The 17,605-nt window shown below is 40.4% G+C and overlaps 1 protein-coding gene and 1 pseudogene across 1 annotated transcript in view; one reads left to right on the top strand and one right to left on the bottom strand.

The window, feature by feature from the left end:
• Positions 1-17,605, top strand: part of LOC113119959 (NLR family CARD domain-containing protein 3-like) — a 34,657-nt gene that overhangs the window by 12,153 nt on the left and 4,899 nt on the right. Inside the window, exons 6-9 of the mRNA XM_026289769.1 lie at positions 2,653-2,826; positions 3,356-3,529; positions 4,415-4,461; positions 6,614-17,238. Coding sequence (XP_026145554.1) covers positions 2,653-2,826; positions 3,356-3,529; positions 4,415-4,461; positions 6,614-7,167 — 949 coding nt within the window. The 3' untranslated portion in view covers positions 7,168-17,238. The remainder of the gene's footprint in view (positions 1-2,652; positions 2,827-3,355; positions 3,530-4,414; positions 4,462-6,613; positions 17,239-17,605) is intronic.
• LOC113108840 (uncharacterized) lies at positions 12,802-15,360 on the bottom strand (annotated as a pseudogene).

The following is a 17,605-nucleotide window of genomic DNA, read 5'->3' as shown; positions in this document are numbered from 1 at the left end:
ATTTACTCATTTATCTGTTCATTTCTACAATTAATGCAGAGATTTGTGTGAATTCTGCCGTTCTGAAACACCTTGATTGATGTTTCACCTTGATTCATTCAGAATATAAATCCATGCACTGAACACGTGACACTTTTAATGATCCAATGTGAAGTAAACCAGCTTTATTTTATCTTATGGCAGGAATACAGTGAAATACAGTCTAAATATGATGCAGTGCTGTGTAGCGTACAGTAAAACAGAAGCACATGCACACAGTCTGGAGATTTACTGCTGCTTGAATTTGTTCTGAATCACAAACACAGAACTTCAGACGTGCTCCGTTTACTTCACTGCAAAAAAAGATTTTCTTAGGAATTTTGTCTTGTTTTCTAGAACAAATATCTAAACTTTCCTGAATCAAGATCAATGTACTTGAGAAGCAAAATTATTCTACATTTTAAATCTTGTTTTCTGAAAAAAAAAAAAAATTAGTTTTTGCTTTAAAAAAAAAAATTACAAATTAAGAAAGAAAAATAATCATAATAATTGAAAGAAAAATGTATTATTTTTTATCATATTTGGCGTAATACCAGTTTTTAGAGATATGCTATTTACACTGCAAATAAATAACTCGATTCTGTTTATACACAGCTTGACGTTTGAGCTTTGGGGGCCAAACCAAGCCAGTCGACACTTTTAAAAAATACTTTTAATTTTTTTTTTTTTTTTTTTTTTTTTCTGTAGTAAACATACAAAGTCACAATTCATGTACCATTAGAGCAACAGAGGAAAAGTCATCCCAGTTTCTGACAGGAAACATGTTCAGAGGATATTTCTGACTTCTTTAAACAGTAAGAGAGAGAGATTTCTTGTGAATGTGGGTTGATCTTTTCGACAGCTGTGTTGCTGTAACCTGTTTCATCAAACCATCAAACTTTCAGTGAAGATTCAAGCAGGACTTTCCTGTAAAAACACATTACATTAGAGTCCCGTTCAGAGTCAGGTTATCAAAATTATTAATGTTTTTGTCATGATCTAGAACAGGTTATTATGAAATACTTTCTGAAAGAGCTATTTTTAGTCTTTTATAGTGAATAGTGAATCTCCAGTAAAGGACACACATCTCATCAGTGCCTCATTACAACCCATGATTTTAAACACGTTTATTGTGTGTAATAATCTGTATTTTGCTCTATTAATTTCTGTGCACTAATGCAAAACCTATACTTTAAACATTAATGCAGTCACAGACATAATAAATTAATTTCCACAGAGCTGTAAGTTCATAGATGATGATTAATATTCAAATAAATAGTAAATGTTAATATAATTTTGGGATGTTTAATCAATCATTTAAAAGATCTTCAGCAGCTGACAGAATTAAATTCATCTGTTTTATTCCATCATGCTCTCATTCAGGACTCTTTTATTTCATGAAGCTAATTTTAAAGGATTTGATTTCCACATACGTGACTCAGTGAATTCATCTCTGTCTCTTACTGTGAAGTTAAACTACATATCAAGCATTTATTCAACACGTCTCGTTTGATCTTGAATGACTGTGACCTTGATTAAAGTTAATAAAGTTAATAAAGCAAAGCAAGTTACTGTTCCTGTGAACACCACTGACTCAAACTAATGCAGCTGAAGCAGCAAATAAAGAGAAACTACAAATATTGAGCACATTAACATCTGATCTCAGATATGAATCAATCTGAAAGATTATAAAACATCATATTGTGATTCAGTGTTCAGATTATGGACAGAAAACTGACAACACTCTGTAAATGTCTTTATTGTTTTGTTATTTCTTAAATTATATTTAATCTCTTCTAGATTTCTTGGCTGTGGTCTCTCAGAACAGCATTGTGAAATTGTGTCTTCAGCTCTACAATCCTCAAACTGTGTCCTGAGAGAGCTGGATCTGAGGAACAATGACCTGCAGGACTCTGGTGTAAAGATTATTTCTGATGGACTGAAGACTCCAAACTGTCAGCTGCAGATACTGAGGTATTAAGAACATAGAAGTGTGTGTGTGTGTGTGTGTGTGTGTGTCTGCAGATACTGAGGTATTAAGAACATAGAAGAGATCATGTGTGTGTGTGTGTGTGTGTGTGTGTGTCTGCAGATACTGAGGTATTAAGAACATAGAAGAGATCATTTACAGTCAACTGATCACAGTGTGTGTGTGTGTGTGTGTGTGTGTGTGTGTGTGTATCTGTGTATCTCTTATAAGAGATCATTTACAGTCACAGTGTGTGTGTGTGTGTGTGTGTGTGTGTGTGTATAATGACATGGGTATGACACAGGTATTACAAGGAGAGGGTGACTTATGAGGACATAACCCATGTCCCCATTTTTCAAAACACTTATAAATCATACAGAATGAGTTTTTTTGAGAAAGTAAAAATGCACAAAGTTTCCTGTGAGGGTTAGGGTTAGGTGTAGGGTTGGTGAAGGGACATAGAATATACAGTTTCTACAGAATAAAAACCATTACACCTATGGGATGAACACACTTTACACAAAAACAAACATGTGTGTGTGTGTGTGTGTCTGTAGATGATCTGACTGTGTGTGTGTGTGTGTGCATGTGTGTAGATGATCTGACTGTGTGTGTGTGTGTGTGTGTGTAGATGATCTGTGTGTGTGTGTTCTTGTCTCTTTCAGTCTTGCTGGCTGTAATCTCACTGCTCAGTGTTGTGAGAGATTGTCTTCAGCTCTACAATCCTCAAACTGTGTCCTGAGAGAGCTGGATCTGAGCAACAATGACCTGCAGGACTCTGGTGTAAAGTTTATTTCTGATGGACTGAAGAGTCCAAACTGTCAGCTGCAGATACTGAGGTATTAAGAACATAGAAGTGTGTGTGTGTGTGTGTGTGTGTGTGTGTGTGTGTGTGTGTGTGTGTCTGCAGATACTGAGGTATTAAGAACATATAAGAGATCATTTACAGTCAACTGATCACGGTGTGTGTGTGTGTGTGTGTGCGTGTGTGTGCATAATGACATGGGTATGACACAGGTATTACAAGGAGAGGGTGACTTATGAGGACATAACCCATGTCCCCATTTTTCAAAACGCTTATAAATCATACAGAATGAGTTTTTTTGAGAAAGTAAAAATGCACAAAGTTTCCTGTGAGGGTTAGGGTTAGGTGTAGGGTTGGTGAAGGGCCATAGAATATACAGTTTGTACATTATAAAAACCATTACACCTATGGGATGAACACACTTTTCACAAAAACAAACGTGTGTGTGTGTGTGTGTGTAGATAAGCTGACTGTGTGTCTGTAGATGATGTCTCTGTCTGTAGTTGATCTGTCTCTGTGTGTGTGTGTCTGTAGTTGATCTGTCTCTCTCTGTGTGTCTGTAGGTTGTCTGGCTGTATGGTGACAGAGGAAGGCTGTGGTTATTTGTCTTCAGCTCTGAGTTCAAACCCCTCACACCTGAGAGAGCTGGATCTGAGCTACAATCACCCAGGAGAATCAGGCGTCAAGCTGCTCAAACACAAACTGCAGGATCCAAACTATAAACTGCAGATACTCAAGTATGTCAAACACTAATACTGATGTACTGAACATGTGTGTGAATGATGCAGATCTACATTAAATTACATAACATGTCCTCTTTTGTCTCAGCCACACCAACCATTCCTCACATGTACAGTTTCACCAGTTAATAACTAAATGCAGCTTTATTCTTTGTACGTCTCTTTGTCCGTCTCTTTGCAGTCAGCTAACCCTCCAAAACAGTCATTAGAGTCATCAGCGAGTCTGAGCCGTGCTCCAGATTCCACCGCTGCAAAACCTCTTTCTCCTTCTTCTCTGTTCAGTCTTTTCCTCCATCTCTCTCTACATCTTTCTGTGTCCTGCAGCTCCTGTAACAGATGCTGGCGTGAGGCTGCCTCCACCAGCGGCTCAAGCCTGTGCTCCTCCTCCATTCCCATTCTTCACCTCTCTCTGTAACAGATGTGTCTAGCTGATCACATGCCTGCTTCTATAATAGCTTCATGAGTCCCTCAGTTGTATATGTTAATGTTGGATATTTTCTTGAGTATGTAACTATTACACACATCTTTAAGACTTGAGGACCATACGATCAGTGACAGCAACACTGAGCAGAACGAAGCTGTCACACATTTTAAACCTTTTAACAACAGAACGAAAACAGCAGAAATCAGTAAAATTATCAAATACACCCATCAAGTGCATGAGCTCAGAGGAAAACATCTACTGAGAACAAAACAGCCCTGATGAAGATTGAAAAACAACTTAAAGTGATCAGCTCTAACTGTTCCTGTCCCAGCGTGGGATATGAGGGAGTTCTCTGGCTGTATTCTGAGCTCGGACAGATATACACCAAATATACACACTATTGACTCAGTCTGATTATATGAGTGTCAACTTCTGAACCTGTGTTTGTGTGTTTATAGTGTGGATCATGGAGGAGAGAAGAGGATGAGAGCAGGACCACGAAAGTGTAGGTCTACACACACACTCACACGCAAACATACACACTCACACACACACACACACACACACACATACACACACACAGACACACACACACACACACATGTTTGTTTTTGTGAAAAGTGGGGACATCCCATAGGTGTAATGGTTTTTATACTGTAGAAACTGTATATTCTATGTCCCTTCACCAACCCTACACCTAACCCTAACCCTCACAGGAAACTTTGTGCATTTTTACTTTCTCAAAAAAACTCATTCTGTATGATTTATAAGCGTTTTGAAAAATGGGGACATGGGTTATGTCCTCATAAGTCACCCTCTCCTTGTAATACCTGTGTCATACCCATGACATTATACAGAGTTGTGTCCTGATACGTCACAAAAACATGCCCACACACACACATGCACACACACACACATACACACAGAGAGACTCACACAGACACAAACACACACACACACACATACACAGAGACACACACACACACACAAAGACACACACACACACACACACACACACACACACACACTCATAATAACACACAAACACACACACACATCATTATATATCTGTTTTTTATGTGAATACACTTAAATATATATATATAATATATTCCTGTGATTCAGTTTGAATGTTGTTCATCATTTCTCCAGTCTTCAGTGAAATCTCTCTAATATGATGATTTACTGCTCAAGAAACATTTATTATCAATATAGAAAACAGTTGAGCTGCTTCATATTATTTTGTGGAAACCATAATATATTACCATTCAAGATACAATTACAAACAGTTTTTTTTTATAATACTAATAATAATACTTTAATTGAGCAAGAACAAATTAAATCAATCAAAAGTGACAGTAAAGACATTTATAATGTTACAGAAGATTTGATCTGAAATAAATGCTGTTCTTTTAAAGTTTCTGTTCAACAAAGAATCCTGAAAAATAAAATGTATCATGATTTCCACAAAAATATGAAGCAGAAAAAAATTTTCAATATTGATAAGAACCAATATTAATGATTGAGCTCCAATAATCATAACAGAGCAGTAAATCATCATATTATTCTGATTTCTGAAGATCATGTGACACTGAAGACTGGAATAAGAAATAAATTAGATTTTAAAAATGTATTCACATATGAAACTCTTTTTTTATCAAAATAATATTTCTCAATATGACTATTACTTGTTGAGCAGAAGAGACTTGTTTCAGATATTATAAATCTTTGAGCAGGGCTCGTATTCACAAAACACTTGATCTTAGCACTAAGAGTTCTCCTAAATAGCAGTAAAAGTTTTCTCTTAAAAGCTGTTCACAAAGCTGCTGAGACAAACTTTTACTGAGGAACAGAGAGAAGGGGGCGGGGCTAGGGATGATGTCAGCATGCTCATTAACTATGCACACAGTGATTGGCTGATAGTCTGTCAGAGATTTGTTCATAGAAATATTGTAGAGCATGATATTATATTGTCATTTTCAAATAACGGTTTAAAGCTATAAATGTTAATTTGCACATTCAGATAAATATTTTAAAATGCTTACACATTTTTCCCGCTGCTGCAGAAAGCCTGCTATCATTCCACTTTAACACTGAAACACAGCTTTCACTTTATTAGTGAAGACATCTGTGAATAGTGAGGAGATTCTGGACTTTACAAATATAAGCTGTGTCTGAAATCACTCACTCGTTCACTCGTTCACTCGTTCACTAGTCCCTATATAGTGTGTGACAGTTGAGTGCACTAGATCAGGAAGGAGTGAACAAATAAGTGAACGGATTCGGACGGTGACGTATACACTGCGCGGGAGACTTGGAGCGGTTACAGAAACATTGTCATATGATCTTTTATATTACATCTACCTTATTTTAGAAAATAATATTACTAGCAATAACACACAACATGACTTTATATTGAAATTATACACACCTCTGCATCAGCTTTGTGCTTTCATCGATGGTGTATTATTAATTAGTTTTGTAATGCTTTTATGTTCATAATCATTAAATACTATTAAAATACTGAGAACCATAATAAACAGACATTAACACAAGTTCATAATCATTGTTTCAGACACAGCTCTAGTCAAAGCTGTAAACACACAGACATCTTCAGTGTTGTGTTGTTCTTGATGTTTCTCTCTTCTTGTGTTCAGGGGCCTGTGATCTCACACTGGATCCAAACACAGCACACACTCGACTTGTTCTGTCTGATGAGAACAAGAAGATCACACGTGTGGAAGAGGATCAGCCGTATCCTGATCATCCAGAGAGATTTGATGAGTATCCTCAGGTTCTGAGTGTTGAGAGTCTGACTGGACGCTGTTACTGGGAGACTGAATGGAGCGGAAATAATACTGAAATATCAGTGACATATAAAGGAATCAACAGGAAAGGAGGGAGAGACTGTTGGTTTGGATGCAATGACAAATCCTGGAGTCTGAGCTACACTGATAACAGATTCTCTGTACATCACAATAATAACCACACTGTTATCTCTGCTGACCGTTCATCCTCTAAGAGAGTAGGAGTGTATGTGGACATGTCAGCCGGCTCTCTGTCCTTCTACAGCGTCTCTGACACACACACACTCACACACTTACACACACTCACACACTTACACACACTCAACACCACATTCACTGAACCCCTCTACGCTGGATTTTGGGTTTATCCTGATTCCTCAGTGTCTCTGTGTGATATTAAATGATAGAGAGACTCTTTCTGATGTTCACATGCACACAAACTCATCAAATCTCAATTTCAGCTTTGAAATCACAGGAATAAATTACATGTTATATTAAACTAGAAAACATTTATTTTAAACACTAAAAATATTTCACAATATACTGCATATATATTGAAGTGGTGGTGGACCTCAAGGACCAAAAATGCCACGGCCGACATAGTGCAGTTCTACTGGTGTGTGTGTGTGTGTGTAAGAGAGTGTGTGTGTGTGTGTGAGTGTGTCTATGTGTGTGAGTGTGTGTGTGAGAGAGAGTGTGTGTCCGCTATTTTAGCGATTATAATTTTACCTACACTGTTAAAAAAAGTTCAGTTAAAAAACTGAAAAAGTTCTGGTAATTAATTACCAGCACTTTTTGCGTTATTGTACGGGCACTTCCGTAAACCTTAAAACGGATATTTCCGTAGATTTACCTGAGTTTTTCTGTACCATTGACGGACACTTCCGTCAAACCTAAAATGTAATATTCCGTATTATTAAAGTACTCAATCCGTACCATTGATTTACAGACACTTCAGTCATCCTAAAATGTTTAATTTCGTACAAAATTAAAGTAAAATATGAGCAGGTACCTGTACAATATTGGTGTTGCACCAAATAATGGTCACAAAGATAAACATTTTCAAATACATGGGGTAAAAATTAATACAAAGACAGGGCTGTCATTATTAACAATTGCTACAGACTAATAGTCAATAGTCAAGTGAAATGACATCATTTTCCTATAGAACACATTATTTAAAAGCACAACATGTGAATTCTGACATCAGTTACTTTCCCTCATACCGTTCCAAATCCATACGATTTCCATTCATCTTTGAAACACAAATCAAGAGTATTTTTTATGAAATCTCTGCTTTCTGTCCCTCCATTGACAGCCTATGCAACTACCATTTCAAGGTCTAATACAGTATAGCTGTCAGATTTCATTAAAATGGATCTTCATTAGTGTTCCAAAAATGAACAAAAGTCTAATAGGATTGGAATGAGATTTTTCATACAATATTATGGGTGAACTAAACCTAGTTAGATTAACTTACCTTTTATTCATGCTAAATTATCTGCATCTACAATTGACATAAAAAAATAAAATAAAAAGCTTGTACAGCATTTGAAAATAAAGAACAAAGATTTATGCACTCATTCCTGACATTTTAATGTTAAACTAAGAGAACTATACAATATAAATTAAGATCAGGGCTCCAAGTGTTTGTGTGCTTTTAGTATCTTTAGCCATGTGCCCGTTTGAGGAAACTTTTTTTTTTTTTTTTTTGCTGCATGTTCAGTCCAAGTCCTAAATTGAGATTTGAAAAAAAAAAAAAAAAAAACTTGGCATCTAGAAGTAGTTCATACAGTCTTGGAATCTTGGAAGCGTAGATTCCCTTCATCTGAACCTTTGACGCTCGCTCAGGATTTCTTAACAGGAAGACTGTTAATGACAAGAAATGAAAATGAGTAATGTGCAGAACAGGTTGAGATTGAATTATCAAGTTCCATTTTAAGCATTGTTTATAAAATGCTAAACTTGCATTTCCAGTGGTCTCCAATTGCATCGGTCACGTGATCTTGTCAAGAATGTTTTATGAAATACTTAAAGAGATCATTAGTTCACATAAAAATTAAAACTGTCATTAATCACTCATCTTCATGTCGTTCTTAACCCGTAAGTCATTCAGTTATCTTCAGAACACAAAATTAACGTAAAATTACATTTGAACTACTGATGTCACATGCGCCATTTTCACGATGTCCTTATACTGTATTTCTGTGCCTTGATCGTGGTAGGGCACTTGCTGTCTATGGAGGGTCAGAAAGCTCTCAGATTCCATCAAAAATATCTTAATTTGTGTTCTGAAGATGAATGAAGGTCTTACAGATTCGAAACAACAAGAGAGTGAGTAATTAATGACAGAATTATTGTTTTTGAGTGAACTAACCCTTATTATTTTCAACTAAATGGCAACATAACTAAATGATTTATACACAGTTTCATTACATATGTTCCTTACATTTGAATGAATTCCAGCGTAGGTGCCATTCTCCTCTGGATTTTTTATGTTTAAAATAAAACAAAGAGAATGTGTAGCTCGGCCACCGATGTCGGGGGGGGGGGGGGGGGGGATGGTAACTTGTGTGACAACAATCTGGAATCACCAATAACAATAAACAAAGAAATTATAAACAACACATTGTAAATTCAGAAAGCCACTCCAAACATTGATTTAATCTTTCTGTTAACTGACTAAAGGACTCCATGACTAATTTCTTGTCAGTGTTGAACATCCCTAATGGTAAATAAATATGGAACCATATGGATAGCAAAATTAAATTTGAAATGTGCAAAATGGCAATGCAATACATAAAATGCCAATGTAGTTTTGTACTTTAATTAACATTTTACCATACATGTGTCAAATTTAGTGCAAAATAAAAACTCAGTTATATAATTTACATTTGCCATTTTCTACACTAGTTTTAATATGCAAATTAAAAACATTTTAACACTTTATAAGTTGCAAAATTACAGTGAAAATGTATTACCCAAATTTATTAGAAATGTTTAAGACCAATTGCATTATCGATCTATGCACCAGGTTCGGTTCAGTCTTGTCCACATTCAGCTGAATCCCTTCTTTCTCAAAGTAATCTCTGATATAAGATTCTTTTGTCTGCATCGGTCACCACATCTTTTGGAAACCCTGAACTCTCCTGTTTGAACTGTAAAAATGTTTTAACATAATCACGGAACGGTGTATCTGATCGTTGGGGAAAATGCCAGACCTCATCCAGATTTACTACAACATAGCCCTTTTCAATAGCTTTTAGCACTTCGATGCTTACCCAGCAACCACTGATGGCTCTTTCCTCATCCGTGTGCATACACAGTGGTGTCTGGTTCTGCTGTTCTGCACACAACCTGCAGAGTGGGAAAGTTCATTTTTTGTTTGCGCGGTAGGGTAGTACTGGGTGAAGCAGCTTTCGAGGTGGTAGTACAGTAGCTTTAACAAGGCCATAATAATTTTCAAGATTATCAAAATCTTTGAAAATTATTTGGGGGTGTCCTATCGGGAAGCACTTTGTGGCCTGACAAAATGGATAGAGACTTGTGAAATCCACATACCGTATGACCTCGCCTTCTGTTGTCTTGTGATACAACTTACTGTTGTCTCCGTAAAACTCTTTGGCCGGGTATGGTCTGACATACGAATCATTTTCAACACGGTTGAAGTGATGTGGGAAATAACCCTTCACAGAGTTGGTCAGATTAAAAGCAGCAGGTGTGTTGGCTAGACGCATGGGTATAAAACTGTAACTATCGATGTCTGTTTGAATGCCTCGTCATACATATGGATTAGACGACACCCTTACATTGTAATTTTAGGAGGTATCCCCATCTTAGTGAAGTATTCCAAAATAATGAAATGATCAAATCCGGATGCATTATGTGCAATCCATGTGTAATTATTATAACGAGGCTGTCTGAATTTCTTAATGAGATGATCTACACAATCAGAACCTTCGGCCAACAATTCTTCTCCCTCAAACGTGATCGCTTATACAAAAATTGCAAAATGCCTGTTATTTTCATAACGAGTTTCGAAATAAAAAAAAAGTACAGATTATTTGGCTCCTTCACCTTAACCGGTTGAATAAAACACTGATGCACACCGTTGGTACCAAACCCTCACTACAGTGAACACAACAATCTGCAGGACATTTGTGTGGCTTGGGGTTGATGGCGCTGACATGGTAACGTCTATTACATTACATACCTCAAACAGTCACCGCAGTGTTTTGTTTTTTTGGGGTAAAGATGACATTCAGAAGCGTTGCAAACATCACTGGTGTATCGGCATCTGTGATCTTGCCGTGCAGTAAACCCTTGATAACAATACTCACACACGTATGGTGTGCCAATGAACCCCTTCAGATTTTTAATCATAAAATAATGATTGTCGTGGAAGTACAAAAACACTGTTTTAGGATGTGGTACATCTGTGTTTGCATATTTCTCCAGCATTCCTGTATTCGTTCTATAGAAGACCACTATTTTAATATTCAACATACGTTCAAACTGAACAATATCCTTAAGTGATATCATATGTTGATCAGTGTATCCTACAGACTCCTGCAATGCTGACGCTATGGACTCTAACTCTGTGTGTGGTTTCTGAGGAAAGTGTGCTAAGCAGATTGCAAAACAAAGATTGTTTTCCCCTGCAATGTTTGAGGCGACGAACAAATTAAGTCTGTTCTTACCAATCACTTGATCGTGGGCTAGATCCCTTAATTTTCGTTGAGCGCCTCCTTGTTTACTTCTTGCTATAGACACTTTTAAATTTAAACACTCATCAAACTGTATATCCGTGTTGCTTTGCATGATTTTTTCAAGATCACTGATGAAGAGATCGACACTGTAATCATTGCTAGCTGACAAGAGTGTATTAACATCAGATGTCAAGCTAGGACCGCTCAAAGTGATGTTAATTAAACTACCATCCCCACCTAATAATCTGGAAAACGTGTCATGTAAAAACACAGTCTAGTCTGATAGACCTGTAGAAGATATTTCCCTTAGATTTATAAGCCTGTGGATTTCTAAACCATTGAATGGCCCTTGTGGTACTACTGTGTATCCAGCCACATCACCACCCTCTCTTACAAGTGTTTCTATTTCAGCTTGTGTGAGACCCATGCAGGGGTCTGTTAGGTCAAGCGTGTGGTGTGGCCGGGTACCTGCTCCCTCACCTAGCTGTTGAGAATTTAAAAACTGTTCAAAATCAAAAACCGGTTCTGGAGGAGGCTCTGCCCCTGATTGTTCCACGTTTATTAATTTTAACAATTTAGATGGCTTGTGTTTTTTCATCTCATCAACAGTCTGTATGAGCCTGAGTAGCTTTTCTGTAGTGTTTTGTTGATTTTGGAAATTATCATCCCTATTGCACCTTAACGGAGGATCTTGTTCACCATCACATGACTCCCGACAACGTTTTGCAGCCATTTCTAACTCTAATTTATTTTTTAAATATTCACAAAATACACTCCACACAACTAAACGTAGAAGAAGGAAAAATCTAATCATAAAACCACATCTATGCACACTTGTGACAAAAACAATACACACTTAGGAAAAAAAAAACTGGGTAAAGAAAATAGGACTCACCAATACAGTTATTTAAAAATCCCCAGCAGTTCGGTTAACAAAATAGAGAGGAGAGCCAGGAACATGTCCCACTGTGCCTCCTCGTTCCAATGGCACTCTGCCGCCAGGGTCCTGAATTCAATCGAGAAGTCTGAGACGGATCTCTCCTGCTGGAGAGATATTTTATATCCGTGCTGTACATCTGCAAAGCGTTAGAACTCATTAGCTTGTCATTAGCGTTTTCATTCGAACCTATCGCTGTTTTCTTTCTCCTCTCCTCTCTCCGCTGAGAGACTCGTGCTCGCTGGACGGGCAGTGGAAACGAATAAATATTTACTGCGTCCGCTGAGAGACTCGTGCTCGCTGGACGGGCAGTGGAAATGAATAAATATTTACTGCGTCTGCTGGGAGACTCGAGCTCGCTGGACATGCGGGGGAAATAGAGCAGATATATGTTTTTTTTTTTTTTTTTTCGTGGTTTACTCGATGAGGGTTTGGTGGGCTTTTTTGATGTGGAAACGGTTGGTTCTTATGTAGCTTTGGAAGGCATCTGAGGACCACCTTCCTAGAGCTTGGATCTGCTGCTGGGAGAGACCTTTTTGAGCTGCTGAGGTTGCTGCCCCAATGCGGAAGGAGTGGCTTGAGAAGTTTTTTGCTGGGATTCCTGAGTGTTGGAGGACGGATTTCAGATGTTTCTGAAACCAGAAGCGGGTGACTGGTTTGTTGGATTTGTCTATGAATAGGGGATCGAGATGGGATTTAGCTTGGGAAGTTCTCCACTGGAGGTATGCCAGAACGGATTGGAATGGTTGGATGGGTGATGAGAGTTTGAAAATGTAAATGAAATGGCCTTTTTTGGTTTGATCTGTCTTACTTTGTTTAATCAAATATGATATGGTTTCGTTGTCTATGACTGATAAGTCTGAGATGGTGGGGTGGGTTTTGGGATCGAATTTGGAGGTGATGGCGAGTTCCGAGCATCTAAGGAAACCGAAAAAGGCTCAAATGAACATGGCATCTAATGTGCGGGCGATATGGAGAGACAGGTAGCCGGTGCGGAGGGTGTAAATGCATTGGGTGAGGATATCTGATGTTATGGGTTGTCTGGTGTCGGGACGGTTTGGCTGGGATCGTTGAATTCCTTTGATTAAGAGGGAGGTTTGTGAATTATTTATCTCAGGTGAGGGGGTGCCGTATATCAGTTTGTGGAAAAATTGAATGCCACTCAGATACCCTTTGATAGAGCCGACTTGCAGGCTCTTGATGCTGTTAAGGTAGGATATGAATGAAGTGATTGTGAGGAGAGAAAAGTCTGGGAATGGTATATTATAGGATACGTGGAATGTTTTAAAACATCTCCACGCGGTCACGTAGGTTTGGAGGGTTCTGGGGGAAACTGCTTGGAGGATTGTGTCGAGTGATGTGTCGAGGAGGGGTTTTAGCGGATGTGTTACGGGAATATCAGTTCTGAATATGGAGGAACGGGCGTTGGGAAATTGTCCGCCCCTGGAGCCAGCGTCCTGAATTTCTGAAACAGAAAGCGAGAGAGAGAGTCAGCGATTTGATTTTCTGAGCCCGGAACGTGTTTGGCGACTAAGATGAATTGGTCGCACGCTGAGATCCAGGTGAGGCGTCTTAAAAGAGGCATTATAGCCTGTGAATGAAAGCGGCCTTTATTAATGCAATGCACTGTTGCATCATTGTCGCAATGCACCAGAATGCTGCTAGTGGTCCATTCTTTTCCCCACAGAAAGGCTGCTACTACTATGGGGTAGATCTCAAATAATGCGGAGGACAGAGGTATGTCCTGTAATTGTGGTGGCCAAGGAGACGCGAACCAGCGACCTTGGTAAAATCCTCCGAAACCAACCGAGGGGGCGGCGTCTGTGAACAATCGGATATCGACTGGGGACGAAACGAGGTGGCGGTAGAAAAGAGATAGGCCGTTCCATTGGTTTAGGAATGTTAACCATAACTTGAGTTCGTCGCGACATGCTTGGGTTATAGAAATGCGGTCCTTTAGGGCGGGGATGGAGGACGCGAGCGAGAGGAGGTGCGAAATGAATGGGCGGCCTTGCGGAATAATGCGCATAGCGAAATTTAGGTGGCCCAGCAGGGATAGTAGTTCACGTTTAGAACAATTTGGGTTGTCGATGAGGGTAGATGAGACTAAGATGATTCGGTCGATTTTCTCTTTGGGCAGGGATGCTTGGAATTTGTCTGAATCCAATTTAATCCCGAGGAACTCGATGGATTTGGCCGGACCCATCGTTTTCTCTTGAGCAATAGGAATTCCGAGTTCGGAAAAGACTTTTTGGGCCGTAAGGAAATGTGCGGCTGGTATGGCTTCAGGGGGCGAAATTATTAAAAAATCGTCTAGCAGGTGAATGAGGTGGGGAATGGCGTAATTATTCGACAAGATCCAGCAAACTGCTTCTGATAGCATGTAGAAAATTTTTGGGCTGCTTTTGCATCCGAAGGTTAGGCGAACGGCGAAGTAGTATTTCCCACTCCAGCGCACTCCAAAAAGATGCCATGAATCTGGATGGATAGGCATAATTTTGAAGACTGAAGTAATGTCGATTTTTGCGAGCCAAGCACCCCGACCTGCGATTTTAACCATGTCGATTGCTTGATCTATGTCTTGGTATTTAAGCGAAAATTCATCGAGAGGAATTAAGCTGTTAATGCTTGGAAACGGGGAATTATGCGGGGCTGATAAGTCGATTGAGACGTTTTTTACTCGAAAATTTCCTTGTAGCCACTCCGATGAGGCTGATACGAAACGTGTTGAATGGGGGAGTGTCGAAAGGGCCGATCATGAAACCAGATTCGACTTCTTTTTTAATCAGATTGTCGACGACTTCAGGTTCTGTTAGGGCGGACTGGAGATTATTACAGATAGTGTTCTGTGAGAGCGGGCATTCTGCGCCGGGTTTAACGCCGTTTTCGAGGCCTGTCAGCAGGTATTTGGTAAATTCGGGGTCCGGATGATGAGCTAGTTCAGCGTGCATGCGTGAAATATTTACAGGAGTCGATAGGTAATTTTTTGAATTTTTATTAGCAGATTTGTACACTGGGCACACGAAGCGGGCATGAGCGCCGCCGCAGAAACTACAAACATGAAGGTACCGGCAGCGCGATTTGATGCATTTACCAGCGTTAAACTGGTTGCAGGGCTGCCTGCTTCCTTCAAAGGAGGGGTTTTTACATTTTTGATTTGCTAAGGCTGTTGCAGGACGTGGCACATAGCTGGTGGAACTCACTGGGCTGGTTCCTGAGTAGGGTGGAACAGAAGGATTAACTTGGGGGCACAACATGGTTGAGTGTGCCACTGACCTGCAGACTGCACAGGAAATGTTTTTACAGCCCAGAAATACCCTGCTGTGGAGATCCTGGTCGAGAGCCCCCCAGTATGTGCACTGGTTCCACTGGGCGACTCGTACTGCACTTTTAGCTGAAAAGAGTTTGTGATAGGTGTAGAAATGCCCGCCCCCATAGGACAGCGCGAGCTCTGCTATTATAGCCAGATAATCATTCAGTTCACGCCGCCTGTGGGGGAAAGCTGAACAGATAATTTCTGTGTATCTAGCGAAAGCGATGGTGAATTCAGGAAATGACAGTAGGCGGGATGAGTGGGTGGTTGGATTTTTTAAAGTGACTGAGAAGTCCCGCAGTCTATTTGCCTGTCTGATTGGGCTGCGGGGAGCAGAGAGAGTAGGGATGAAAGATCTACGTCCATACCTGCGAGGATCTGTGCCCGGATGTTTTGTGACACGGGAGGTGGCTCCATTGCGACGGCATTGGACGGAATGGGCATCTGTATTGCTGTGGAAAGAGAGTATTGATTTTTAGTTTGGAGCGAATAGCTGGGGAGGGTATGCACCGGGTCTGTAACTGTCATCGGAGGCCTCGCGCTTTGATGACCTGTTGAAGTTTGAAGAGAAAAGTTATTAGGATGATGTGGAGGAAAGGGAGGGTGATAGGAAGGGTGATAGGAAGGATTATATGCATGAGCTGCCGGCGGGGGCGGGCCCGCGCTTGTCTGAGCTACAGGAGCTGCAGGCCACTGGAAGTGGGCGGGGGTATGACCTGGTGGGTGGGATTGTTGATATGGTTGGGCCTGTCATGCTAGCGTCTGCGAGAGGAGCTGGAGGCCACTGAAAGGGAAAAGGGTTATAAACAGCGGGAGTGCCTGAGCGAGTAGCTGTGGGGGGGCTGCTGGGCCCGGCGGCATACTGCGCTGCTGCGGCGTAAGTGGTGGTGGAGGGCTGGGCCTCCTCAGGAAGTGAACCTGCCCTGGTGGACTGAGGGGGGCGGCCCAGGCTCGCTGAAGGCTTGTTCCTCCGGGTCAATTGATGGAGCGAGCCGGATCTTGTGCGGGTGACCCGACGGTGGTGACTGGACCGGTGAGTTTCGGGCAGTGCGGGATTTGCTTGGTCTGTGGGTCGTCTTAGGCGTTGCTTGTAACGAGACATACAGATCGTACAGCTCCGCTTTGAGCATTTTCCTTGAAGCCTGTATATCTGCATTCTCCAGCGCTTTCCTTAGTCCAGCTACGGTCCATTTCCCGATAGGTGGGATCGTCGGGGTGGCCGAGCGGTAGGAGGATGCTGGAGAAGATGGCAGTCTTGCCGGGGGTGGTGAAGGCTGGCCTCGCCGTCTTGGTGAGCGCAGGTCTGATCGGGCCGGTGTGCGGCCGCGAGGAGAAGCCTGGGGCTCAGGTGCGACGTCCGGCGTAGGAATAATGGTCGTGTGGCCGTCGGAATGCGAAGGTGCATCCCTGGCGATATTCACTTATTCGTCAGATGAAGAGCTTGGTTTTCTCGACATGGTTTGCAGAGAGGAGAGCTGAAGAGCTGTTGACTGCTGAAAACTGTCAATGAACAGAGGTAGGTTCTGCTGTTATTTATGCCTTGTCATGAGTTGATTACTGATTGGTCTCCACTTGTGTTAATCAGGTTAATGAACTGCGACTGTTCCTCCCGAACTTTGTTATAAAACTACATAAGGACAAACACACACTTCATAACAGTCACAGTTGATTATATTCTTGGCTACGATGGAGATCATAAGTGTCAAAACCCATCACAATATCAGAAAGACTGTGGAGTCTCCTCCTGTGTTACATATAATGTGTAGTTCATATACTTAACAGAGTTATACTGTTTTTATTGACTTGTCCCTGTAATATGGTGCTATTCTATTCAGTGTCTCTTATATTTCTTGTTAATTGTTCTGACTAGCTCAAGCTATGAC

This window comes from Carassius auratus, chromosome 1 (genome assembly GCF_003368295.1).
Source record: "Carassius auratus strain Wakin chromosome 1, ASM336829v1, whole genome shotgun sequence".
Classification (NCBI taxonomy): domain Eukaryota; kingdom Metazoa; phylum Chordata; class Actinopteri; order Cypriniformes; family Cyprinidae; genus Carassius; species Carassius auratus.
This window is presented reverse-complemented; position numbering and strand designations above follow the sequence as displayed.